Raw genomic sequence first — 18,096 nt, forward strand, 5'->3', positions numbered from 1 at the left:
AGTGATTTTCAGGTTTACTGTTACCAATTTTCTGACTGAAAAGAGGGGGAAAAAGTAGTTGGAGATATATCAGAAATGCTTCTTAGTGTGTGGGCTGCCAGAGACATAATACTGTAAACAAACTGCTCACTGACACAACATTTTGTTAGCAGTGGTGCTGCTATAGAACACTGTAGAATCTGAATGAGTCGCTATGAAAGAGTGTAAAATGTGCCAGCTGGTGATTTACTGGACTCACGCTGCGGATTTTGATGTGTGAAATTACAAAGATGGTGCAAAATGTTGACTGTGTTCTGAATTAACTTTATTGTTGACCAGGACAGGTGCCACCCAATGAGCCAGAACACTTTTATGCATTAGAATACTGTGTGTACTTACATGAGGTACATGCATTACAGCATGCCTGCAAAATGTAGTAATGATCATGAAACTGATGACCACATGTCTGTGAACATCACACCTGCTGTGTGCAACATATGGTGCTTTAAAAATTCAGCAAAGCACACATTCATAGGCGTAACCAGCTCGTAGGCAACAGTTTCACACTGGTATTATTCGATAAAAAATCTAATGTTACAATGGCAACATGCCCACAGTGACAATATACCATACAGGTAATGTTTACCATGTTTAACCACCTTAGTTTAGCATTATTGACATTTGCCAGTTTAGATGAATAAACCTATGAAAACCTAAATAAGAATTTTCATTCTCAAAAAAAAAATTCAGGTGGATGGAACATGGTAGAGAAGAGTAAATAAAAGATTGATGTTTAATGGTATTTATTTTGGCTGATATACATGAACAACAGCAAATTGTTTTTAAATGTGGAAACGTGGCTAGTTCTTGCAGGGTTTAATGACCTGATTCCAAAGAAGTTTGGACACGAAATGTGTGAAATGAAAACAAAATGCATCAAATTCAGTATTCAGATCAGGATTAGACCCCCAAAACATTTGGAGGCAAAGCTTATGACAGATGAACTTTGAGGCCAAAACACATGTATGAGGCCTCATTTGAAAGGTAACATTGTCTGCAGTTGTGCTTGTTTAACATGTGGCTAAAACACAACTGAAACTGTCAGATTTTTTTGGTCTAACCCTGAGATACCACTTGCTTTCTGAGATGCAAATTACTGTAACAAAGTGTGTTTTTCTAGATTTTTTTTGCAATGACACTCATTCACTTAGAAAGGGGCTAATTTTGCTCCGGAGCACTAATATGCTAGTCTGGGTATACCCATGCTGCCTTGCGCACTCGATTTTGTTTCAAACTGCAAGGCAACATGGTGTCCATGGCCGTTTCTTAGCCCTGCTTTTGGTATCCAATCACAGAACGGGGAGGGACAGCAAGACGATGACGCGTACTACTCGACAGACAGAAGCTTGTAGTTTGCTTACGGATCCAACATGGCTGCAGCTCTCTTTTGATCTAGCTGTAGACAGTGTTCTAGATAGTTTAGAGCAAAAGTTTATTTTAAAAGAAGAACAACGTTTGGCTTTACACTCCATTTTCACCACCAAAAAGGATGTTTTAGCCTTGCTTCCAACAGGATTTGGCAAAAGCCTAATCTACCAACTAGCCCCGCTAGTGGCTAAGCTAATGGGGTTTAGCAAGACCCCGGTCGTTGTGGTCAAATTTGGTATAACTGATACGACTGGCTAAGAGCTACGTACAGACGCTTATGATAGACATTCATAGGGCCCAATAAACGGCTCTGGATGATCGTAAACCATGCCTCCTCTACAGAAAAATGAATAGATGGTCTACAGACTATATCTCATTTGTGATACACATCATACAATTTGGCCCATTGAATCCACAACACCTCAGCTTTCCAGTGATACCCAATTTATGCAATTCAGCCTTAAACTGCTACTGACAAAAAAACAGCAAGAAAAACGGACATCCTGCTAGTGGGTCAGCAGAATACCAACATGAATAATAACAGCATGCATACTGAAATGACCAGACATGAGGTATGTTATAAGGTTAGCGTGCCATACCCACAAGTATGCACAGGACTACTACACCAGGACTACAGATCTATTGTGCAGGCACGATGGAATAAATACTTGAACTGCAGACACTAGAATGTGTCTGGTCAGTGTGAAACCTCTTATTATATCTTATGTGTCAGAACTCTGACTCGACCAATTAATTTCATCATACATATCACAATGTTATTAAGAGCTTTGCTGAGCATGCATTCCCTTATCCTACAAAGTACTGCTTAATAGGTCATTGTCTACTTCTATGGCAACATTCATCAGTGCCTTCACTGCTAATCTCTCACTTCCAAACCACTGGTCTAACTTTTAGTTAGGTGCCTTCCTCGAATTTTTGATGCAGACAAAAGCGCCTCCATCCTCATCAGCACTGTATCCGCCAATCACACAGGAGATCGAGGTTCAATTCCCAGACACAGAGGTGAGCTGCACAAACAAGCGCAACCTATTCCTATCTGATTAGACATATCTTTTCTCAGCAGGACAATCAGCTTTAGAAACGGTGGATCGATCTGCTGTTGCAGTGCCTCTGGGAATGCTGCGTCCCTCTCTGCCCGATGTCCCCACAGGCATCATTAAAGATTGATCTGATCTTATCTTACCTGCTTCAGTAAGCTTAAGGCTGCCACCTCTGCTGCATGGTCCTACCGCCTGCACACAAATGGCAGCATATGACTCCTTTCAGCAACAGCGACTCTGTAATAGCCTAGCTGCTATTTTTGGCAGTGACTTTGGCCTGTTCCTCTCACAGAAAGCAAGGTCAGTGCTAACAGCTACCTAGATAATGATTTTGAGTGATCATCTGGGTGCTTCACTCATCAATTTGGAGGTGGAAAACACATTCAGAATAATTTCAATAGCTCCCATAACTATCCCATCATATGTGCTGGGCCGAAAAGTGCCTCACATCACTGAGCAACCGCTAATGTATTGTTGACAGAAACATCATCAGTCTGCACAGCAGAATGAGGAAAGCACTGCATCGTGGGATGTGTGATCATGCAAACATGTTTGTGTTGCTGTGTTTAACTGCTAACAGAAAGAGCATGGTAAATGATATATTAGCTCCAGTAAACATTAACACTCCCTGCCTCTACTGGTGTCCAGCCATGCTGAGAGTTTTCTATGTTAATTTGAGCTTACTGTCCTCATTGAATTTCATCATCATAGGCATACATTTGGGTAGGGACGATACACAGGTAGGGATATATCCTAGTTGGAGGACCAGAGGCAGATATGGGGGATATTTGACTGGAGAACTTGCTGTACTGCACATTGTTGGCGAGCTGCAGCCCCGGCAACAGTATAGCAGTTAAATGTCATGATTTGAATGACTGGCAGTTTGAAGTGGTTAGTATATTAAAAGTTCCAAGCATATCATATCAGCATTAACTAGAAAAGGTCATTCAGTAGAGTGCAAATCTCCGCTAGGCATTGAGAATTTCATGCATATATAGCTCTGATAGTTCCAAAGTCCTGTCAGAAAACAAACATTTTAAAAGTGGTTTGCTTGTTGTCTTGCAGACAGACCTAACAAAGCAGGAATTCAGACTTTTTACACATCTGCATATTGCTGTAGTCATTTTGCTATACTTTTGATCCATTAATGGCAATAAACTCATGGCAAAAGCAATGTATTTTGTCATTCCTGGACAAGGCCCTTTAAATTCCAATAGATGTCTGCACCTCCGAATTATATTTTTAATCCAGACATGACAGCGGTTGGTTTTCAAACATAACCAGGACTTTCACAACAGGTACAAAGCAGCAGCAGTGGTTATTTCAACCACAGTTGATGACCGAAAGTGACGGAACGTTAATGGCAATGTTGCTGTCTCAGTCAAATAAGATAAATAAACACAAATGTCAAAACATCATCAGAGTTTCACACAAGTGGATAAAGAGAACCCAGTTAAACAAATGTGATAAACAATATTATACTTGGCCATATATTTATTGAGAAAAATTATCCAATTTTACATATCTGTGAGTGGCCAAAATATGTGAACCTCTAGGATTAGCAGTTAATTTAAGGTTAATTTAAGGTGATATTAGAGTCAGGTGTTTTCAATCAGTGGGCACCCTGTTTTATTTAACGAACAGGGATCTATCAAAGTCTGAGCTTCACAAGACGTTTGTGGAAGCGTATCATTGCACAAGCAAAGGAGATTTCTGAGGACCTGAGAAAAACTTTGTTACTGTGTAATGTTTAGAGAAATGAAAACACTGCATTCTAGCATAAGAACCATATCCCAACTGTGAAACATGGTGGTGGTGGTATCATGGTTTAGGCCTGTTTTGCTGCATCTGGTCCAGGACGGCTTGCCATCATTGATGGAACAATGCATTCCGAATTATACCAGTGAATTTTAAAGGAAAATGTCAGGACATCTGTCCATGAACTGAATCTCAAGAGAAGGTGGGTCATGCAGCAACAGCCCTAAGCACACAAGTCCTTCTACCAAAGAATGGTAAAAGAAGAAAGAAGTTAGTGTTTTGGAATGGCCAAGTCAAAGTCCTGACCTTAAACCAATCAAAATGTTGTAGAAGGACCTAAAGCGTGCAGTTCATATGAAGAAACCCATCAACATCTCAGAGTTGAAGCTGTTTGTATGGAGGAATGGGCTAAAATTTCTCCAAGCCGATGTGCAGGACTGATCAACAGTTACCGGTAACGTTTAGTTGCAGTTATTGATGCACGAGGGGGTAACTGAACTATGTCCCCTTCAGGGAGTCACGTCGTCCTCGTAACTACTTCACTTCCAGCATTTACAGGTGATCACACCAGAAACTAAAAGCTAAGGCTCACATACTTTTGCCACTCACAGATATGTAATATTGGATTATTTACCGCAATAAATAAATGAGCAAGTATAATATTTGTGTCTCATTTGTAACTGGGTTCTCCTTATCTACTTTTAGGACTTATATATATATATATATATATATATATATATATGTGCAGTGGGGTCATAACTTCATCACATCTCGTGAGTCCGTCTTTTTCTCCACACATCTTCCATTTGCTGTTTTATGGTGCATAAAGAGTCAACTAAATAAATCCTGACTGGATTTACATGTTTTGATACTGTGTGGCATCTTGATTAGCTGAAAAGATGAATGTCATGTAGACTGATCACAGCATGAGTTGTTAATTAAAACACACATGTCTCTGATCATTATATTTGCACTTTCACATCTTTATGCAAACCAGCCGCCCAGAAAACATGTGAAGAAGCAGGGTTGAGGAAGGGTTATGAGGACTTGATGGAGATTTACAGTTACATGTTGCAAAGTCCACTTGGAACAGTACATTCTCATATAATGGCCACCAGTGGACTTTGTCTACCTCAACTGCAGACAGAAACATGCCATAGAAACAGGCTTATATTAGAAACAGAGAAATCTGTCTTTGTATATCTTATTACATTTGAGTTGGAAATTTTTCCGTCATTCTGAATTATGAGCAATTGTTACATTCTAAACCCCAACTATATTTTTACCTGACCTTTACTGAATTAGTCTGTATTTTTTGTGCTTATATTTTAAATTGTCCAAAAACAATCAAACAATAAACTCAGAAGTTCATACTGTATTCTTAGAGTGCAATAATAAAATCCACAAGCGACCTGAATTGGCCTTTTGATAACCACGGTGCTGTCTTTAAAAACAAAGAAAAGGAGCAGAAGATGAGGAGCGGCAGCAGCGGGCTCGGCAGGAGCGGAGGAGGATGTTGTATTGTGGAGGAGCAGGGAGGTCAACAAGCCTGCAGCCAGAGCACTGCTGAGAAGAGAGGTGAAGCTGAATGCCAGATCAGGGAGCTCAGACTTGATAGTTCAGGCTAACCTATTAGTCTCAGAGGGCTGCTTACATAATGATGCCTTCAAGGCATATAAAACACATTTACAGGTTCTCTGGACTCAGTAGTGAAATGTGGATGTGGCAGGCTGAGTGTGAGATTGGACTGAACTGTAAAGAGATAATTGTGTAATTAAAAAATGTTTTTTCTTGTACTGACTGATACATACAGTGGTTATCTATCCGTCTGTCCGTCCATCCATCCATCTATCCATCTATCTATCTATAGATAGATCTATGGTGATGATTTCATGTCTTTAATTTTATGAACCTTTTGTGCTCAATTTCTAAGATTACAAATGGACAACGTCATGTGTAGATGAGTCCTCTTTATTCGGTTAATATAAGTGAAGTTAATTTATAAAGTGTATCTACCTGAATGTTCTTTAGTGTTCCTGTAGTTGATTTTATAAAAATAACAAAATGTTTTTTGTTTTTTGGACTGAACTGGACTGAACTGTTGTCTAAACCTGACAGTGCCTTTGAAGAATCAGTATACCCCTCCTGAAGATCATCAATACTGTCACAAAGAGTGTAGACAGACAGCTGTATGTAGCGGCCACATATGTTTGTGCAGCAAATCAAATGCAGTTATTATTTTCCTTTGCAGACAGGTAAAGTGATGGAACTACTCTACTCTAGTGAAACTCATCTTATTGTCTCAGATATATGTGCTGGATAAGCAGAGATCAGAGGAGGTGTCGAAGTGATTTATCCTGCATGTTAGCTGAGCTCTCACCTGCGCATGTGTCGTCTCTAAGTTTACTCAGGCCTCAGGCAATGTCACATTTCATTCTAACTGTGACACTCTTCCAGGGCTCCAAGGCATTGAGGTTGCTGTTCCGTCCTCTATTAATCCATTTGAATAATTTACTGTTTGTTTTTTAAAGTAAAATCTAAAAGGTATTAAAGATGCATGTTGGAAACATAACTTATAGCTGACCATTTTTGCTTGGTTGTTGAATGGATTCAGGGACTCTCCAGAATGTGCAATTACTGAAAATGATGTCCATGAACCACTTGAATGCTGGTGTCATGAATTAAGTACAGCTCTCTCCATAATACACACCAGTCTAAAGAGTGTTTAGCCTGCTAATCTCAGAGTTTGGAAAGCATCCAGCACTTGAGTGTGTGGATGCATTTGAAGGATGGAAAACTGCTACATGCAGAATGTTGGAGGGGAAACTATACAAGCATTTGTTTCCTCATTCCCATAAGGCACAGCTGAGCATCCAGACAGATGGTACACACATCTCACATATGCTTTTTTAGACTTGGTGCATATTAACCATCTGAGTGCAGTGCATTGACTGCATGCTAAATCAGTGGGAGGTTGGTAAAAGAGGGTGTGGGGGTTTGAAGCCCTTGTCCCCTGCCCAGAGGCTGATCAATATCAATCTCACCAATACAATAGTTCATTATGCTCAGAGAACTGTGGTAATACTAAAGCAGGAAACAAAAAACAGAGCGTTGCGTGGAAACATGAGGGCTCCCTGGGTACATCAGTGCATGCGAGGTTAGTTTCAGTCAGTGTGCGCTGGGATTTTGCATGTCTGGGTCTTTTTCCTCTGGCTTTGTTGTTCCTGTTGAGGTAAATTAAGCATGACTTTGGTAGTGTATCTATGCAGCCTTGAGGAGGACCTCAGCTGTGCATGCCCTCTCATGCCCTAAGGATGCAGAGACTAACTCCGATAATTCTCTTTTACCTCTCTTTGTACTCATGCCCTCCTCTCTAGCCCTGTCTCTCGTTTGCAACACTGTGTTAACTCACTGAGTGAAACTGCTCTCCCTCTAACGTATCCAAACAAATCTGAGGCTTGTTAAGACTTTGTTAATGCTATCCTGAACTTCAATGTATCACCTGTTCAAAAACAAGAGCAAACCAGACTGTACACCCATCTTAAAGTTGCACTTATATTTTTAGATTAACAATGATTAATGTAATGTGAAAGTTGTTGCTCACAGAGACTTATTATCCAGTGTTGCATTTCTGCACAGCTCTGCAGAGCTCTTTAGCATCTTTTAGCTAGTTTGTTTTGGTTTAATGGCCCACAACATTTGGTTCAGTGGGTGCATCCACCTACACTGCTACTTTTGATGAAAAGCTCTGATAAACCCACTGGAAACAGCAGACGGACACAGTTAGCCTGTAGTTGGTGAGCATAATGTTGCGTTTAGAAGCTAAAGAGACAGATATTTCCCTCAGGTGTTGCGAAAGAATGTTGATATTAAAGGGGAAATCTGTGTTTTTCAACTTGTACCCTGTACTATTATCTCTTTTTTTCGTGCCAAAGTGACTGCTGGGGATGCGATATTTGAAACTGGTCCAGTACTCAGGGAGAGAGCTGAAACAAACTAGAACTTAAATGGACAAGGTGGCTTTGAACCTTTAATGTATTTCAGATAAAAGTACAGAAAAAATTATATTGATGTTTTCAATGTCTGAGAATGTTTTAGAAAGATTGAGAAGCCTCGTATTGAAGTTTCATGAGAGGGCCGGATACCGGACAACATGGCATTGTGAGTAAAGGTTTGTGATGGAGAAAACAAGTGATATCTAAAAACTGATGGTGGTCAGGTAACTTCTTATCGCCTTTGGACAACACTGCATTGTAGTGTTGACTGTGTTGTCATCATAGAAAAGCATGGCAGGATAACATAGAATTTTCCATCCATCCATAATGTTGTCAGACACACATATCACCAGCCCCTTCTGTTTACATTAAAGCTTCTTTCACCACTGCAGCTGTCTTCCTCAATACTGCACCAAAATTCAAATATTGTTATTCTAATTAGTCACATAGACACAAAAACATGGGAAAATAGGGTCCAAGTTGAAAGATAGTGAAATCCCCCTCTAAATTCATCAGGTGTTTAAATGAATGACAATGTTGGTCTGTGTCTGTTCGATATGTAAATAGGATAAAATGTGTTTGCAGTAGTTTACATGCTACATAAAGCTCTGACATTGCGCATTACACTGTATTCTGTATTCACAATGACAGGAAAAACAGGAACATCTCTGTCATTCCTTGATTGGGAGCATTATTCCAACATGGTTCCCCCCATTGTTAGCAATGCTTAGATCATGTCACATATAAGTGGACTGGGGGGGGGGTGTCAGGGTTTAGACTGACAGACGAATGGCAGACACTCTGCTGATCAAAGGCAACACAACGCATTAACTTTATATTATGAATTGTGTAAAAATACTTTCACACTCAACTATAAGTAAATTCCTTTGATACCAAATTAAATGAACACAGCAATAAGCACAGCAAGTAAAAGGAAACATGAACATGGAATTCAGTTGTGTTCAATAAAACCATGATAAAAAATGATTTTTTTTTTAATTACTGTAAAACAGTAAGAGTTTTTCATGTCCATAGCAACGCCAGCTGCATTCCACTGATGCCAGAATGTCTCCGTTTCACACTACACATGAAAACATACGGGCAGGATGCTGACAAAATTGGCACAGAGAGAAGATGGATTAAGAGAGCAAATGAGAAAGAGAGGGTAAAGAGAGAGAGAGAGAGAGAGAGAGAGAGAGAGAGATGACACAGAAAGAAAGTGGAGGAAGGATACAGATAATGAGCCAGAAAAGGAAGAATGAGATGTGAAGAATCAGTGCTCTGGGCAGAAAACCGCAGAGGGAGAAGAAGACATAGAGCAGTTAAAAGAGTGGGGTGGTGTGAGAAAGAGAGGAAAAAATAGATGGGGACAGTTGTTTTCAAAACAGAACACGAAAGATTCCCAAAGAGAGAAACAGACAAACTAGGAAGCTAAATTTGCTTTGGTGCAGTTAATTCGACACCCAGCTCAATTGTAATGTAAAAAAGGAACAAGTTTCTAACATTATCTTTAAAATATTTTCAAATAAAAACTAACGCTGGTCGACCAATCAATCCAACTCATGTTGACCATATTTATAGCACATTTCATAGGCCAATCAGTCGTGAAACTCATTTAAATGTGATTAGCACTGATGGAGAGGCCAGATAAAAACAGGCCAGTGAACAAAAGCAGATAGATTCTTCGAACTGCATCCCTCAACTTCATTAGGGATGAGAGAAAATAATCATTCTCAGCATCAGAGCCAGACAGTTGCCAGTGCTGATCCAAAGCTGGGGTTGGGGGAGGACACACGTTATAAGGAGACACAGGAGGACAAAGTAGAGCTGTGCTCTTACATGTGCAGGGATGCAGCACAGCCCTGTGTCCCAGAGCTGGGTGAGCAGTAAGACTTCATGCAATGATGGATGTGAAATTTCTCTTTTTGTTTCAGCCCTTCAACATTCAGACTCCCAAATATAAATATTAGAAAGTGAAGGAATTCAGTCATATAAGTAACAACTGATTTCACCCAGATAGTGTTACCTAAAGCAAAGCTTTTACTAATTATAAATCAACACACAGAGCTGATGGAAATCTCATTTGGTCTTTTCAATATTTAGTCATAAATCACTGCCTTCACATTGTCCAGTTGTGGTTACTAAAGATCGCCAATAGGTGATGGTGGAGAAGGTGGAGATGCTGCTTCACCACCAACATCTCTAAATACACAGTAGGGTGCAGGTTCTACAGATTTTCCCCCAAAATTTCTGGGGGAAATTTCAAGATTCTGATAGTTAGTTACCTTAACGTCTGCAAAGGAAAAATACAATTGTTGAAATATTATCCTATTGCCAATTGACACAAGCTTAGCCAGCGCAGGATTGGCAGATTATGCCACTGACATAAAAGCTGCTATATACTATATATAGGTTATTACAGCATGTATGTGCATTGAACGGCTATTAAATAAAAAATGCTGAACAAGAATTCTATCAAAAGTAGGGTTTGATTTCTTGAAATGATCACAACTTTATCAACACAAAAGTAATATATAAATGATAAATGAAAACTTAATTTAATTTATTAACAATAATTCACTAGGCCTAATTATGGGCAACATTTGTACATGGCAAACCAATATTAATTGTCAAGTCAAAAAAATCCATAACTGCAAACTGCAAAAAAGAAAAAGTCAGGGGCTCACCCTGAGTCATTAGGGTCATTCTCCAGAGACAATGAATGTGTGTAGAAAAGGGCACTTCATCCAGTCGCTGTTGAGATATTTCACTCTGAACCAAAGTGATGAACATTCTGTCCAACCACCATCCTTAGAGCCATGCCGCTAGTCTGGCTAAAGATCTGACGGTTAGGGGTTCCACTTGCCAAATTTGAAGAAATTCCCTCCAGGCGTCCCTCAGATATTACATTCACGAGAATGGGACAGATGGACACATGACGGACGGATGAACGGACAACCCGACCAAATGATGCCCCCAGCTTTGGCTGTCACTGGTGCAGTGGGATAAAAACACACACACACACTTTCTCTTTTTCTTCTTACATACATTTGTACACAAAGTCCTTTAAGAAACAGAATGGTCACTGTAGGTCAAGCACTAAAAAGAGAGAACGTTATTTCCCTCAGGCGACATATTTCTATACATAAGCCATTAACTGAGCAAAAACTGAAGAAAAAAAACTTTATTTTGGTAATATCCTGAGCGCTGAGTTCATGCTGGAATGGGAATGTCATCAGTCCCCTCAGAGAGCTCAACATTGTCGTTCACTCGGCTGTGCGAGCAGCGATAGCAGAGGAGACCATTATTTGAAGTGAGCGCTCGAACAGAACCTGGCTCAAATTGATTTGTGTTCATTTCAATAATATGAGTCATGCAAAGTTGAATTCCACTGCCTACGCCATCTGAATGTGAGTCATGCTCTCTCAAATTAGCATTCTCCATGCAGCTCAAGCCACAGGCACAAATGTACACAGAACAGATAGTGGAGACGTTCAATCTGTTCAGCAAGAGGTCATACAAGCACATACTGTAAGGTCATTTGGCTGCATGCTTAGTATTAAAACCCAAGCTTTCATAAGCCAACTGAAACAATGTAATGCAAATACAAATGTGTCTGCTTTTATTATACAGTCAATCTACAAATATCATACATTTTTAATTGTCATCAACTTTACTTAAAGATATATTTTTGATTTTATTTGTCAAAACCTCGACATATAAAACTAAAACTACCTACATAGAGAGGTGAGGGATATTAGAAAATGTATTTAGGAAATAATATTAAGGAAATGATTTAAAAGATACAGAGTTAGTAGCTTGAGTTCCATAAACTGAAATCATTGCAATATGAATATACTGAACAACAAGATCTCCAACCTCTACGACAGAATAGACACATAAGTGTTTGTCAAAATGAGCGTTTCACGGCTCACGGTACCGCCGATCATTAAATATAGCACATTATTAGACTACAAAACCATTGACCTAGGTAAAAAATCCTGGTAAGTTGTCATAACAGACAATTTAAACAGTAAATAAATGTACGTAAATGCCGAAAGCGAAGAGGTATGTCACGTAAAAAAAACCCTGTACGTTTCGTAAGTCACACGGGACACAAATCCAGTCCTGTGTGAAAGTCCGGCGGACAGTCTAAAACGTAAATGTGAGTCGTATTTTGCTGCATGTACAAGTGCCTTTTAATGACGTTTTTGAGGGTAGACCAGTCTGTACTGAAACAAGTGACACTGTATCTCTAACACTGCTGGATTTCTAGGCTCAATGCGGCAGATGAGCATTATTTTTGGACGGCACTATAATTATATAAAAACTAATTGACCCTAATATAATATAATATAATATAATATAATATAACATCCTTTTTTAGGATTTGTGCCTTGTGTTTGAGTCAGTTTTGGTTGAATTAAATAGTAGTGTGGAGACAGACAGAGAGCTGTAATGCATTGGTCCAAATGTAATCTTGGAACTCATCGACTATAGTGTAATGTCGATCTGCATCTGCAAAAAGCATTGATGAAGTTGCTAATCAGACTGTAAACAATGACTGAAGAGGAATTTTTGAATTTTGAAATACCCATGCAGTTTGTACTGTACACAATGACCGAAATATAAATGAAATGGATGGCAACAGGGATTGCCTTTGATGTTATCAAAATGAAAAGTCCTAGAACATATCTAAAAACAACAACCCATGATGTGACAGATAAAGCACCCCTGTCAAACTGCAGGAGTAGATCCAAACCACAAGATTCTTTTAACCTATTTTTCACTCATGGTTCATTAAATCTGTAGATCAGTGGAAAGCTAAGATTGTCCTTTTGAGAATAGTGTGATAAAACATGAATGGAGAGTGAACACACGTAGACACACTCACCCCCAGCTTGCGGCTGCGCATGCGTACGTAGCCCTGCTTGACGATGTCGTTGAAGTTGGAGGCCATCTTCGGAGGGGGGGTAACCTGCTGGCCGTCGCTTTGGAGACCATCCAGATGTTTCTTCCCTCCCTCAACAAGTCCCTCTCTTTCCCCTTCTACCTCTCCGAAGCTCCCAGCTTCTTTGTCCCTTGTGGCCTCCTCTCTTTCAGCTCTGTCCGTCTCTTTCAGGACTTTGTGTGTTTCCTCCCTCTTACAACTCCTGTATTTTCTCTATCCTCAACTCCGGCTCCCCTCTCTCATTGAGCTCTTCACATCTTCCCACCCTCCCTTTTCTCCTCCCTTTGGTTCCTTTGGTTCTCCTCTGTAGGATTTTTTGCTCTCCTTCTTTGTCTTTCTCTTCTTTCATGTGTCTTTTCCTTTACTTCATCCTACTTTCATTCACTCTTCACCAGATGGGTCTTCCCTCATCACGCTCTTTGGGATCTCTAAGAAACATACAGACAAAGACAGAAAGAGAGGGAGAGAAAGAGAGAGAAATGGATATATATATATATATTATTCATTGAAGAGTCAGGAGCACAACATTATCGTCCATTATTCATGCTGGAGGCACACACCATTATTGAGGTTCAGTATGCTGGTTGGCTGCATGGGTCATTCCATTGTGCTGTAACGTACAGTGTGCTGTATGTCTTGATATATTTGCCTTTCTTTGTTTGAGTGTATGTGTGTGTCTGAACATGACTAAATGAGCACACATGTTAACCTGTGTGTGTGTGTGTGTGCTGCTGACATAAAGCTGTAATGCTCTACAGAGGATATCACAGGAGGCAGCATCTATTAGGAGCTACTGTAACCAGGAAATAAAAATGTATGAGGTTTAATCTGTTCTTTAATCAGAGCCAGCTTACCCATCATGCCACACTGTTTATTCCCTGCTTGCATCCAGTTACATTTCCATTTCAAACACCCTGAGCTCTTCATCCTTTCCTTCCAGCATTTATTATATTGCAGTGCTGCGGTAGATACATGCTTACAGTTTAAACACCTTTGTGAAACATGGATCTGGTGCTCCTAGTTGTAATTGTTGGTTCTCATTCGCTAAACCTGCACTTAACCTTTTTTTTTATGTGAACAGTCACATGACTATGTGATGGGAGGTGTAAAACTCTGCAGTTCCCCTCAGCTTCATGTAGCCTTTTATCCAGTTTTAGCTCAGATAAACCCAATGTACTTTTGCCTGGTTCCAGAGAGGTGGTAAAGCTGCAGGCCATAAAACCAAACAATGAACCGTCAGAGCCTGAACACTGTAGAGGTGTGGGGAATGCACAGTAATGTAATAATTGGGGTTCATTCCCTTTCATACACATGGGGTAATTTGATCCACGGGCAATGTGAAAATATTATAGCAGATTTAACTGTTTCTAGCTTCTGTGTTAACTGAAAATGATATGAAGGAGAAAGATACATTACTCTACTGTTTGTCCAGGACTTCTAACTGTATTCCACCCGGCCCACTTTTAATAGTTCTCTCTCCTGCCTTCAGATATCTTGAGGTCAGAGGACAAGGGACCCATGTAAAAAAAATGAGCATGTCAGTTTGCTTTAACCTAACTCTGAAGCAATACTTTGCCCTCTTTCTGACAAGCTGGCATTACAACAGTTGGTACTAATGGATGCCTTAGATGAAAAGGGAACCCGCTACAGCCTCTTTTACAGTCTAGTTTGGTAGGCCAGGCGGGAGTCCAGGCTTACAGCCCACTTCCTTTATACTGCCATGCAAAAGCAAAAGACCTTAATGACTTCATGACTTCATGACTTTATGTAGGTGCTGCTTTATAATTAGTTAAATAGTTTTGCATGTGTTATTTCTTGTCAAAAATAGTGGGTTGTGGTTCTCTTAACTATGAAAGGTTCTGGAAAAACCAAAGCAAAATCCCACAACTCCACCTAAAGTTCTCTGGCTTTTTTAACCCATGTATGAAGTTAATCTTTTCCCTTGCTTAAGTTTCATTCATTCATTCATTCATTCATTCATTATCCTTAACCACTTATCTGACAGGTGTGGCGGGATACACCCTGGACATCTCCTGACTATCACAGACAGACACAGAGCGACAACCATTCACGCTCTCATTCACTCCTACAGGCAAGTTAGAGCCACCAATTAAACCTAAGCTACAGGTCTTTGGACTGTGGGAGGAAGCAAAGGATTAAAACCTGTGAATCCGGCTTGTGGCTAAGTGCTACATAGTGCTTTTATTACTATACAAATATTTAGTTTACCCAACGTGGTCCTAATGATGTGAGTTGGTAATGTACCATTAAATGATAATCAAAGTAAAATGTTTTTTGTTTTGTTTTTAAACTGCAAAAGGTCATAATTGCTATCTTAGTAAATAGCTTCCTGTAATCGCTAACAACATGGGAGATCAAATAGAAGTTAATGCCTTTTGACTTGCAATGACCCTTTATTATTATGCTGACAGTGCAAAGGTAGTGGCAGAGTACCTTAACTTTGGAGCAAAGGTCAAAGGTCAAGTTTGAACTCACATAAATATTTTTTTCTTTTAAACAAAAAACTGCTATATTCCCAGTATTATACTGTACGTACAATCCATTTAACTGGACACCAGAATAACTTTATAGTTATTTTTTTCCGAGTTCTACACTGGTGAGTTTGCCTTTTATAGGGCAGTATAGAGGTAAGAGCTATTATAATTTCTTAAGAAAACTGTCCCCTGTGAAATAAAAGTGTACAACAGTACTGCATTCAGAGTTTGAATAAACTGTTTAGCAGATATAGGAGAGAGAGAGCTGCTACCTCAGTATAAGAAAAGGACACAGCTTCAGTTTGTCAATGGACAATTTCAAGCGCAAATACATAAAGGAATGAGGAGAAGACAATGCACTTGACCTAGTGCTGGAGTAAGCCATGTGTGAAGTACAGCACACACGCACACACGCACAGACACACATTTCCCCTAGAGAGCATGGACACTTGCCGTCTTCATTGACTCACTTGTGGTAATTAAACTGATATACAAGAGGTGATGTGACTTTTGTGACTTATACGGCCATTTATGCATCCTGTGCATGCAGATGCACATGTGCAACCTAATGTGTTTGTGTGTGTGGGAGTGTGTGTTTGCCATCAGGCTGGGAGCAGTGGGGCAGACATTTCTCATAGGGCTCAGTGGTAAATCTCCCTGACAACAGTGGAACAGAGACATTAAACTTTAACAAGGGGATCATTAATACACACACACACACACACACACACACATACACACACACACACACACACATAGACAGAAGGCTGGCAAAAGGCGAGACGGGGAGAGGCTTATCATTATGGCAATGTTGGTTTAGCTAAGTGGCTCAGGCACAAAGACTATTAAACACTAAACAAACATGCAGAAGCAGACCAAATGGAAGAGCACATACTCATGCAAATACAAAGACAGCTGTCAATGACTACAACAAACATATGTACATATGAATATGCAAATACAACAATAATCTGTTTGTCCTACTGGAGGCATTCAATTGCACCACCTTAAATAACTATTCTGTTCAGGCAACATGTTTTCAAGGTGAGCCATTCATCAATTATAACAGGCATGATTATTGCAATCATTTATGGACATTATTATGTTAACCTTAAATACTACTCAACCCAAAATAAAAAAAATATTTTTCCTCTTACCTGTAGTTCTAGTTATCAATCTGTATATGTGTATACTACATATACTGTAGTATATACAGCATTGTTTAGTATAGTGCACGGTGGCCCATAAAGTAGAAATCATTTTGTTTTCAGACACAATCCTCTTTTAATTGTAGTTTTATTTTCATTGATATGTTTGGAAGAAATTGATTGATAAAGTTTTCAGAAGATATACACCTCTCACCCCCTCCATGGAACAAACAGTGCTGTATTATTTGGTACTGCTGTTAAACTGATTGCAGCCGGTATGAACGACCTGCGGAAGCGCTCTTTCCTACACAGTGGATATCGCAGTCTGCTACTGAAGAAGCTGCTCGGGGCTCCCATATTCAATTGAAAAAATAATTGTGACTTTCAAAGGCATTTACATTTTTCAGAACAGCATCCTAGTTATTCACTTACACATAATGACAGACAGCTGTTAAATATGGTCTAGCAGAAATGTTTCATATCTTGATGATACTGTGGCAGTAGACTACACTACCCATAAGTCTATGCATGTGTGTATGAATTAGGTTCCGGTTTCACAAAGTAAACAAGTCAACATAAGATTACAACGGCGTCCTAGCCTGGCTAACACCAGACTAATCACAAATGAGATTAGTCTGGAAACCAGCCGTTCATTTCTCTGTAGAGGAGGTGTGGTTTACGATCCTCCGGAGCCATTTATTGGGCGCTTAGAATGTCTATCAAAAGCGTCTGTAGGTAGCTCTTAGCCAATTGTATCAGTTATACCAGATGATGTATGTAGAGCGACAGAAATTGATGTTTGTTGTGTGTGTGTCTGTGAGAGAGTGTTGCTTGCTGCTTTGCTTCTCCAGTTCTCGCTTTCTGCAAGATTTATTTTCACGCTTTATTCCCCCTCATGTCATTCACCCACACATCCACTGATTTTATGGGCAATAAACAAGCTGTTGCGGGTATCTCGGCGGCTCCGCTGTCCCCCGGCTCGTAGCGAGATCACCGGCGTTACGGTAGCGGGGCTATTAGCGGCGCTACTAGCCCCGCTACTAGCGGCGCTAGTTGGTAGATTAGTTGATTAGACTTTTCCCAAATCCTGTCGGAAGCAAGGCTAAAACATCCTTTTTCGTGGTGAAACAGGAGTGTAAAGTCAAACGCTGTTCTTCTTTTAAAATCAACCTCTCTCTAAACTATTTAAAACAACATCTACAGCTAAAGAGAGTTTCGTCTCTGCTGCAGCCATGTTGGATCCGTAAGAAAACTACAAGCTTCCGTCTGCCGAGTAGTACG

The 18,096-nt window shown here is 39.9% G+C and overlaps 1 protein-coding gene across 1 annotated transcript in view; it reads right to left on the reverse strand.

The window, feature by feature from the left end:
- dok4 (docking protein 4) overlaps positions 1-18,096 on the reverse strand; it is a 70,659-nt gene that overhangs the window by 22,552 nt on the left and 30,011 nt on the right. The window contains exon 2 of the mRNA XM_059354364.1: positions 13,116-13,600. Within this exon, the coding sequence (XP_059210347.1) occupies positions 13,116-13,181 (66 nt within the window). The 5' untranslated portion in view covers positions 13,182-13,600. The remainder of the gene's footprint in view (positions 1-13,115; positions 13,601-18,096) is intronic.

The sequence above is a fragment of the Centropristis striata genome, chromosome 2 (assembly GCF_030273125.1).
Source record: "Centropristis striata isolate RG_2023a ecotype Rhode Island chromosome 2, C.striata_1.0, whole genome shotgun sequence".
NCBI lineage: Eukaryota > Metazoa > Chordata > Actinopteri > Perciformes > Serranidae > Centropristis > Centropristis striata.